Here is an 11076-nt window from a genome sequence, read left to right as displayed (position 1 = left end):
ACATACCTTGATTGTTATATAGCAATAACAATCCAATTCCTCCTTGAATTGACCTTGGAAAGCTGAGAGTCACAAGTGTCACTCCTCTAATGGCTTACAAACACCATAAGCAAGTGGAGAAGGTATAAAGAGAGAGGAGGGAGGTTAGAATTCGTCCTTAGATGCTCTTGGGAAGGGTTGGACGAATTCCTAAGCCCTATGGGGTTTATATAGGTGTAAAGATTAGGGTTTTAGTCCTTATCCTTATCTAGTTGCTTGTCCACCAAGCAACCATAAGATAAGTCCTAGAAATCCTTATCTTAGTCGAATTCTAAGGGATTTACACCTCAAATTCGTTCACCATATATATAAGATAATCCTTACCTTATTTTGTAACTATCATATAATTACAATTCAGCCCCTCTAGTTTAATTAATTACACTTGATCACAAAATTAATTCTTAATTAATTATTGACCAATATTAATTAAACAAATATGATTTCTCCTTTAATATATTATTCTTATAACATATTAATAAATCATAATAACCTCTCTCTCTATTTATTTCTCCAATCAAGTTGCATTGGTGAAGGCAACCCAAAAGGACCATGCACCATCGGGTCAAGTAGATACCAAAATAGTTATGGACTTAGACACTAATCCAACAGTAACCCACTTGGATAAGTCTAACAACTATTCTGCGTATGACTTCGGATCCCGATCTGCAATCGTAGCTTTCTAAAGCCGCTGTCAACTCTGATCATATCAAATACGCGTGTCCTTAGATAAGGGATCATATATTCCTCCATTCTAGATATCGTATGAGATATGATTTCAAATCATTCTCTTTGTACTATATCTCGATTTCCGATTTATGACGACTGACTAATTGAACAAATCAAATTAGCCCTAGCCCGGCCGAGCATTTACGTTTGTCATCACTAAACCATCGAGGGGCCCAAAGATATCGCTTTTATCCTACTTTGAATAAAAGGAACGGATAAACTTTGATACAATGCTCGCTTGCACTCACGCACCGAATCACACACAACAATATGTTTTATAACACCAAGTTACTAGTGCGTTTACATATTATCAATGTGCAACCGATTTGCAAGATACAACTCACACATCTCGGTTTCAAGAATATAAGATGTTATCGTCTCACCAATCACTCTTGATACAATCCATGGAGTGATCCAAGTGAGCGTGGGTTTAATCCAATGCTCAAATCATATTCGTAAGCACTCATGAACGTTGCAGCAAACATTTGCTTATGTCTAATACTTTTCTAGACAATCCACACACCAATTCACGACAGTCTTCATTCATATCTACTTCCAACATATGAACGACTGTGGCCCGTTTGAATAATTCGATTATTCTTAATAAACTCAATTATTCTGGAAGTCAAAACATGCAAATGTGAAACACAAGAATAATACTAATCCCATATGGCCTCAACCCTTTGAGCATAAATAAAACACCTTTTATTTATCACCATATTGATTACTCATTATTTGTAGTTCCGGGTAATCAACTTCTTACTTGAATTACAACACTTGTCCCATGCTCCTAGCATGCACACAATGTTTACCTATGGTTCTTACTTTGTGAAATAGATCATATTGAACACATTTCCAATCATTCTCATTTCTCAACTCCAAATCCTTTTTCTCATAAGTTTAAGAATGTCAAATTCTTGCTTCTTATAGATTATGCTAGATTCTAACATTCTATGCAACTTATCCTTTCGTAATGTCACTGCACCAAAATCACAAAGATTATTGCCAATGATATTACAAAGTCCTCTATCGGAGATTGTTACAAGACAATTCCATAGACGTGATGTCTCTCACTCAAAATACATTCTTTGAACATCCTTTTGCATAGAAGTTTCTAATCTAATCATAGATTTCTCAATATTCAATTCCCAATATGGACACACTTCCATATGTTCCATATGACAACTCATTCTTAATAGAATCTTATCTATTCGTAATGATGTCGATATGGTCCATCCAATATGGAAACATTTCCATATTTTCCAATACTATACTTCCAACTACTCACAAGCGATCAATCCTCGTCGAACTTGGATTGTCCTTTGATAGTTGTTTAATTATTTTAGTCAAAACCAATTCTAGTCCCTTTTCCCTCTAAATGCGCTCGACATTTGGAAAATTTTAGAATGGTCAAACATTAAAGCATTTGCAATCGATCCTATACCCGAAGCGTATGGGACACGACGCATAATGTTTTATTTGCTATGTTCTCAAAATTCGAATTGTGAAGAGGAATGCCGTAATCATAATCGAAATTTTAAGAACACACTTTGTACCTTTGACTAAATTTTATTAACATTTCTCAACCTAAACCTTTAGATTTGAAATGAAGCATAATATTCTCTCCCTTAATTATAGCAAAACAACTCTTCAACTATTGCGACTTTGCAAAGTATGACTCTTGTTTTCTATAATTAATATTGCTAACCTTGCAATACTTTCCTTAATAATCATACAATCATAACTTTTATGCTCGCACTATCATGATGATTATTATAAAACATATTATGCTCCCACTAGCTTTGACATGTATTCAGAAACATCTTAACTTTCAGAAAAACAATGCTTATTGAATTTCTTAAGTTCATGTTTCTAATACTTAGTGCTTTGATAATCTTTTATCAATGTTTCTTGAACTTATACACCTTTGCCTTCGATAGTTCATATGTGTGTCTAAACAATTAAGACTAATTGCCAAACCTCACAATTCAAATTATGGAAAGGGATGCGGTAACCATAATTGAATTCGAGAATGCAATTTTACAATCACTATCTTCTTAAAATCTGTCTTAGTGAAAGCATTTCCTCACAATCATTTTCATGAAGGAAGAAATCTTATGACACTTAGATTTAAACAGTGTATTTGTTCCTATCCATGTGAATTTGTCAAAACCAAAGTTTACGACAAATTCAAACTCTTATGGATCGAACTTTCTTGATCTCGATTTCTTGCCTTTATGGTAGCATAGTTGCCCACCATGTCTTCCAAGTAGTTAAGCAGCTCACCCTTTCCTATCAATGTACCTTTCATTGATTAAGGTGCTTTGCCTTTTATGCATTCAAAATGAGAACTCATAGAACTCACATGCATAATTAACTCGACTGGATTGGCACAGAATCAAAATAATGTCAACACGATAGGTTGTAAACCTCAACTCATGTGCTAGTGATGATCGATAAGGTTTATTTGATTTGTTCTTGAGACCTTTCAAGACCATTAAGACTCCCACTGACTCCTTGACATATAAGATTCTCTTGTCAAAAAACCATTTCTTGACAAATATTCAGGAGTTAGTGTAGCTTTTATCAAAACACTTCATAAATTGGTCCTAGTTGGTCTTTGTCTTATCCAAGACATCACAACTTTCCACATTTAATGAAAGTTATAAACCTTCTTAATACCTTTTCACTCAATGTCACAATCTTAACTTTAAGACTTGTTTTGGAACGAAGTATGATTGACTTTTTAACCATTTCTTCAATTCTTGATTCCTCTTCTTGGACATACAATTGTACCAAGACTCACTTAGAGGATCAATTGAGATATGGTTCTTAATCATTAAGACCTATCATAAAGCATAAAAGGTACTCTCCCTTCTTCTTAGAATGGAGAAACTTTTATCTTTCTGCCTTTTTGATTCTTCTTATTCGTTCTGCTATTGATCTAAACCCTTTAATCAATTCAGAATTACACTTAATCTTGTAACTATAATCATATTTACTAAACCTTTAGTAAATCATGACGAATATCATTGTTACTCTTATGGTGGACTTGATCAACACGCAACATTGTGTGCTCGATCTCTTATTCCTTCACTTGACACTTTGTCAATGAATTTGTCTAATTTCCAAATATGAAATTTCTCATTCATCGAGCAACCAAGTTGCGTGATTCCAAATTTCTGTCCAATTGAAACTTTGGGCGATGAGAAACTCTTCCTATTTGGTAAATTCTTGACTTTCCATAAATAACAATATAAGAACCAAATCCATTATTGCTAATAATAGAAACATTTTAACATCAATTTTTCATATACGCCATTGTGAGGATAAATAAATAAAATTTAAAATCAAAATTTATTTTATTGCGGAAAAATTTGTCCTTACAATGCAACTCATTGAAAAACTTATGCTAATACATCTTTCTTAGCAATCTAATTCTAACTCTAAGTAGTAGCTCAAGAATCTAATCTTCGAGAAACGCGATTGAAATCCATTCCTTCACGATTAGATTCTGCTCACTTCTTCCTTTAAGCTTCCTTTCTTTTCTTCGATCCTTCAAAACATCTATTGTAATCTTATCACATTATGTATTCAGAATCTAGAATGAAGCTTAAAAGAGTTAGTCAATGGATTTTACCTAAATTAGAGCCATACGTTTCGACTCTCCCATCTCTTAGATCTCTTAGGTAAATAGGGCAGCTTCGTCTCCAATGCCCCTTCTCTTGGCAATAAAAGCAAATCGACTCTTTTGGAACAGGACATGGAGCTACTTCAGACATCGCCTTTTTCTTATGATCAAACTTTTCGATCATAGCATGTCTTTCGTTGCCATTGTCTATATCCATAGAGGTCTCGAAGGCAGATTCACCAATCAACTTTGCTTTTCTATTGCGCCAAATCATTGCAGATTCAGCAGCAATAAGCATATAGGTGAGATCTATAAGGGTCACGTCATAGTTCATCATATAGTACTCTCTTACGAACTCACTATATGAGTTAGGAAGTGACTGAAGAACCCAATCAACAGCCATTTCCTCACAGACAACAGATCCCAACATTCTTAACCTATCAATGTGTGACTTCATCCCTAGGACGTGTGCACACACCGGCTTTCCTTCTTCATGTTTACTTGCCAAAAGGGCTTGAGTAATCTTGAACTTTTCAAGCCTTTGAACTTGTAGGTTAGGGAGAATAATTGGAGGAGGAGGAGGAAGTGAAGCATAATCTCTTGTTCCTCGATCGAATCGTGGAATATCATCTTCATGTGGAATGCTTGTTCCACGGGATTTGAGAAGACCATAGTTGTCAAACTTTGACATCTACAAAACGGGAGAAAACAAATTCAAGTTAGTTGATTGATTGAGTCCTTAGTAAATCACCCAAATGAGATACTAAGGCTAGGACCCAACACAATATTCTACAACTCGGGAGAGGGATGCCGTAACCCAAATTGCAGAACATTTGAAGGTAAGTGAATGACGATTCACTAATTTCCACCATGAAAAACGAAAAAGAATTTAAGTTTTAAATCTATGAAAACTCCTAGATCCTTTGAGATTCATTGAACTTTCAATGGCATGTTTAAATCTCGATATGCCCCTCTTGTTTGTGACTGGGATGCCGAGGATCACAAAGCGGGTGTGAATAACCATGCAAACTTACATGGTGCCCTCACATGTTACAGTCACCTATTTGATGTGCCGGTAAACCACACACGCTCCACCGAACTATGACAAACATTGAGTAACCCTTTGCCCTCACATGCCCCTCTTAGACCCATTTAGTGTGCCGATTAACCACACACGCTCCACTAACGTCTTCGCAAGGGCATAAAGTGTAATTTCATGGAATTGCATCAATTCACTTTTTCCTAAGTAACTAAGATTGGGAATTTTATGAAAACATTTAGTTACTTTTATACTTCATTATACTTATAAAGGAAGGTTTCTTCCTATCCTACCTGTTCGGCTAACGACCCTCCACTGGTCAAGAGTGCGGTGGGTAAGAGTGGATACCCATTTAATCGCCATTTTATAGGCAATTTCCTTAAACACCCCTTATAGACCAGCTTCGTGAATGAGGCCTACTAACGGTAAGACTGACTTTTACTCATACATATATATAATGTTAGACTTTTAATGTTATATATAGTATAGGGTGTATTTTACACTTTTAAAATATTAGGTGGTCCAATTTAACAATTATACTTTTAATTCACTTAAATTGTAAACCTAAACTTTTATGGATTTATTAAACCTTTTTAATTAAACACCTTAATTAGTTAATAAAACCATAAGGGTGTGATTTGAACTTTTTCAAAACTACACTAGAGTTTTAGAATTTAACATTCCTAATTAAACTTTTAATCAACTTTTAAATTCCAAAACTTGAGGGCAAGTTTTGAAACATTTCAACACATTAGGGTTTAGAATTTAAATATACATCAAAATTAAACCATTTAATCAAAATTTAAATTCCAAAACTTGAGGGCAAGTTTTGAAACCTTTTTCAAAACATAAGGGTTTCAACTATTTAAATTTCAGAACAACAAAACTATTGGGGTTCAAATTTAAACTATAAAACCTAAAGGGTCAAATATAAAACTTTTCACAACAACAAGGATCAAATAAGAAATAATTTAATCACATAATTATCCATATTTGATGATTTCTTGCAAAATAATTTATCAATTTACTTAAAATAATTAATCAATTATCTTATAAGGAAACAATTATCTTATTAATTGATAAATATCTTCAATTAGATTAAAAATATAGTCAAATATATCATATAATCGGATTAATATTAATCTAACATGATAAGGTAATTATCCCAATACAAAAACAGCAAGAAATCCCGAGATAAGCACTGTCTGACGCACCGACTCGCCGAGTCACCCTCTGGAACTCGCCGAGTAGGGCTGACTCGCCGAGTCCAAGAGTGACTCGCCGAGTCAGGTCGAACAGTGAGGCCAAAACACGATTTTCAGTTACATCAAGCATTAATACAATAGAAACCAATCATGGCTCTGATACCACTGATGGGTTTTGGTCATAAGACATCCTATGTGCTCATATAAACCCTAATGCTTGGATCTAGGTTTCTCTATTGTACATGTTTTGAATCCAAGACTATAAACCCTAATTCTAGCATATGGAAATCAGAATTCACATGTAAATAGGTTTAAGAACATACCTTGATTGTTATATAGCAATAACAATCCAATTCCTCCTTGAATTGACCTTGGAAAGCTGAGAGTCACAAGTGTCACTCCTCTAATGGCTTACAAACACCATAAGCAAGTGGAGAAGGTATAAAGAGAGAGGAGGGAGGTTAGAATTCGTCCTTAGATGCTCTTGGGAAGGGTTGGACGAATTCCTAAGCCCTATGGGGTTTATATAGGTGTAAAGATTAGGGTTTTAGTCCTTATCTTTATCTAGTTGCTTGTCCACCAAGATACCATAAGATAAGTCCTAGAAATCCTTATCTTAGTCGAATTCTAAGGGATTTACACCTCAAATTCGTTCACCATATATATAAGATAATCCTTACCTTATTTTGTAACTATCACATAATTACAATTCAGCCCCTCTAGTTTAATTAATTACACTTGATCACAAAATTAATTCTTAATTAATTATTGACCAATATTAATTAAACAAATATGATTTCTCCTTTAATATATTATTCTTATAACATATTAATAAATCATAATAACCTCTCTCTCTATTTATTTCTCCAATCAAGTTGCTTTGGTGAAGGCAACCCAAAAGGACCATGCACCATCGGGTCAAGTACATACCAAAATAGTTATGGACTTAGACACTAATCCAACATAAAGGTCAAGTGGGGACTCAACTTACCACTTCAAAAAGCAAGGGCAAAGAAGTAAAGACACAAAAAGAAACATGTGGTTGGTATATACATCCATCTAGGTCAAACCCCAAATCTGACTAGTTTATAAGGACCTTAAACCAAACTCATACATGCTTACAAACAAGAAAACCCAGAGCTTGTACTGCTTCTTTAACTTGCAAGAAAATCAAAGATCAAGTTGAGCCAGATCCGAAGATTCCTTTGAGATCCATACAATATCACTTTCAAAAGACCTACCAGGTGGGTATTTCGATGGATAAGGTGTTTAGGGCCAAAGATATGGCAAGAAAGCATGAAACTGGGGACTACACAAAACAATTTGAATTTTTGAGGGACTATGCTCTTGAACTTCAAGCTACAAACCCAGACACAACAGTCAAAATAGATGTGTGTCCTAATGGCAACCCTGCATCCCCAACAAGGCAGTTTAGAAGGATTTATGTATGCTTGGGTCCACTGAAAAAAGGTTTCAAGGCATGTCTTAGAGACTTAGTAGGTTTGGATGGTGCCTTCATGAAAGGCCCATTCCCCGATCAGGTTCTTACAGCAGCTGGTCTAGATTCCAACAATGGAATTTATCCCTTGGCTTATGCAATTGCTGAGTCTGAAAACACAGCTAACTGGAAGTTAGGAATGTCAACGGGGTGTGTTCGTGGCGGGGCATGGTTTCCCAAACCCGCCCTGATATTTTTTGGGTTTCTTATCGGGGCGCCCCATCGGGTTTCGGGTTTTTCCGTCGGGTTTTGGGTATCTTATCGGGTTTATAACAATTCATAACGAAATCTTTATTCTGTTTTAAGATACCCCGATGTCTTATAAAAAATACATGCTCTAGCCTCTCTTTTAAATTAAAAATATGATGCATCACTTTAGCAAAATATATTGGATGTTATATTAAAAATTATTTGATTTCAGTTTAATATAATACGTCAAAACATAAAAAATTGTTAATAACTAAAAAGATTATTTGATTTAAGTTTACTGTAATACGTCAAAAGATAAAAAAAATGATCATTCACACAATATTTTTAAAAACTAAAATGATTGTCCACACAAAGTATTTTATCTTTGAATGTTTGCAATTAACATCAAAAGGATTCGTGTGTGTGTGTGTGTGTGTCTATATATATATATATATATATATATATATATATATATATATATATATATATATATATATAATCGGGGCAGGGCGGGTCGGGGCGAGGAGAACCCACTCACTGCCCCGAACCCGATAACGACCCGTTACCCGCCCTGAAACGATCGGGTTTTGGGTTTCCCCATCGGGTTCGGGCTTTTTTGCCATCCCTACTGGAAGTCGTTTTTAGAAAACCTTGGGGATGACTTGGACCTTGGGAGCAACTCAAACTATACTTTCATAAGTGACAAGAAAAAGGTAAATTGCAGTTCCTCAATTTATCATTTAGATTGTGTTTTTTTACCAAGAAATTAATTCTTATTATTGTCTGTTGAGTCATTTAGGGACTACAAATTACAGTTGATCAATTGTTTCCCAATGCTGAGCATAGATATTGTATTAGACATATTCATGAAAATATGAGAAAGAAGTGGGGGCAAACTGAGTACAGGGACCATTTATGGAGGTGTGCATCAACAACCACCATTCTTGAGTTTGAGCATTTGATGAAGGAGTTTAGTGAGTATGATAAGGAGGCATGCCAATGGTTGAAGCAGATTCCTCCTGTACATTGGGCAAGGAGTCATTTATCAGGTAATTGTATATGTTTGCATATAGTAATGATTATGTGTTTCAATTATTTATCAGCATTAATTGTATGTTATTGTAATGTGCATAAAGAGTTGTTTCTGATGTGTTGATTTCAAACATGTGTGAAGTGTTTAATGGGAAGACAGAGAAAGGCAAGGACAAACTTGTAATTTCATGTTTAGAGTTCATTAGGGAGTATTTAATGAAGAGGATATTCAATGTCATGAAGACAATGAAGAAGGCTAAAGGTCCACTAACACCTACAACAACAGACATACTAGATGCAAGGAAAAAAGGTGCTTCACAATATATTGCTAGGTGGAATGGAGCAAACAAGTATCAATTCATTGGAGCATTGCAAGATCAGCATGTGGTGGATGTTAGGAACCAAACATGCACTTGCAGAAAGTGGGAATTAATGGGAATACCTTGCAGGCATGCAATTACAACTCTGAATGAAATGAGCAAAGACCCTGAGGCTGAGCTTGACATTTACAAGTGGGTACATAAGGTGTATTGGCTAGATACATGGCAAAAAGCTTATTCATTTAAGGTGGAACCAATTAAAGGGAGACTTATGTGGCCTAAAATTAATTGTCCAACAAAGCTAATCCCTCCTCCACATTGCACTCAGGTTGGAAGGCCTAAGAAAAAAAGAAGACAAAGTGAGGGTGAAAGGTTAAGCAAAATGCAGAAGGGAAGGCAAGGTGATGGAGTCAATGTGATGCAAGGAGAAGATTCCTAAGGGCCAAAAAATGATGGAGTGTAGAAGCTATCAAGGAAACATATCAATGTTACTTGTAGCAAATGCAAGAATAAGGGACATAACTCTAGGACCTATAAAGGGCAAAGTGGGAATCAATCCAAGAAGTGATTTTGGTTGTTTGTTGTGGTGCAATGACTATTTAGTTGCTTGTTGTTAAAAACTGTTTGTTTTTGAAAACTTTAGTTATGGTTTGATAATGTGGTTATGTATGGTGCACAAACACTTGTATGCTTAAACTTGGTAATGATTTTTGGTTCCACTCGGGTGGTTAATGAAATGTGCATTTTGGTCAATTTATGACACGTATTTTGGTAATGTACTTTTGTTATAGTTTGGTTCTATTTATGTGCTTATATTTGACAATTGATACACATTTTTACACTTGAATATCATTTATATCATTAACAACATTGGAATTCATTACAAACATGATGAAGTCAACTTACAACAAAGTTATACCATTTTTACCCTGCATCACTTGATCAACAAAAACCCCCACATTTGTCTAACCCTATCCCTTACATAGACCAAATACTAAAGATAAAAATCACAAACATAAACCAGCTTGCACATAAATACATCTTTAACTTGAAACCTTCATCCTTCAATGCATCACATCTTGCCTCCAACATGTTGTTCCTGCTCAAAATGTAACGACCATAAAATTTAAGCCAAATTAAAACATTTTAATCCATTAAAAAACCATTAAGTTCATACATCTTGTTTTCAAAATAGTTTAAACATCAGAGTATCCCCCCAGAACCATATCACATAAATCATAAAACATGAGGAGCGGTACGATCACGCCTTCACCTTGCCACGATCTCTTGAAGTACCTGAAACAAAACACTGAACTGTAAGCCCAAAAGCTTAGTGAGTTACCCCCAAAATATCAACCACACATAAACATACTCATAACATAGCACAAATATAATAG

At 35.0% G+C, this 11076-nt stretch overlaps 1 protein-coding gene across 1 annotated transcript; it reads left to right on the top strand.

Annotated features, from left to right (window-relative positions):
• Nucleotides 1-7896: 7896 nt before the first annotated feature.
• LOC145099472 (uncharacterized) lies at nucleotides 7897-10118 on the top strand. Its single transcript, XM_079037044.1, has 3 exons — nucleotides 7897-8391; nucleotides 9127-9376; nucleotides 9502-10118. The coding sequence occupies exons 1-3, from the start codon at nucleotides 7897-7899 to the stop codon at nucleotides 10116-10118; spliced, it is 1362 nt and encodes a 453-aa protein (XP_078893170.1).
• The last annotated feature ends 958 nt before the right edge of the window (nucleotides 10119-11076 follow it).

Source organism: Lactuca serriola, chromosome 4, assembly GCF_051521515.1.
Source record: "Lactuca serriola cultivar US96UC23 chromosome 4, Lser_US96UC23_V15, whole genome shotgun sequence".
In the NCBI taxonomy this organism is placed as follows: domain Eukaryota; kingdom Viridiplantae; phylum Streptophyta; class Magnoliopsida; order Asterales; family Asteraceae; genus Lactuca; species Lactuca serriola.
This window is presented reverse-complemented; position numbering and strand designations above follow the sequence as displayed.

What these genes read in the sequence shown, in the direction of transcription:
- LOC145099472 (XM_079037044.1), top strand. Translation starts at nt 7,897, where the DNA reads ATGGATAAGGTGTTTAGGGCCAAAGATATGGCAAGAAAGCATGAAACT. An exon ending in GTTTTTCCGTCGGGTTTTGG is followed by an intron (nt 8,392 to 9,126) that starts GTATCTTATCGG and finishes TGAGTCATTTAG; the next exon opens with GGACTACAAATTACAGTTGA. An exon ending in GGCAAGGAGTCATTTATCAG is followed by an intron (nt 9,377 to 9,501) that starts GTAATTGTATAT and finishes ACATGTGTGAAG; the next exon opens with TGTTTAATGGGAAGACAGAG.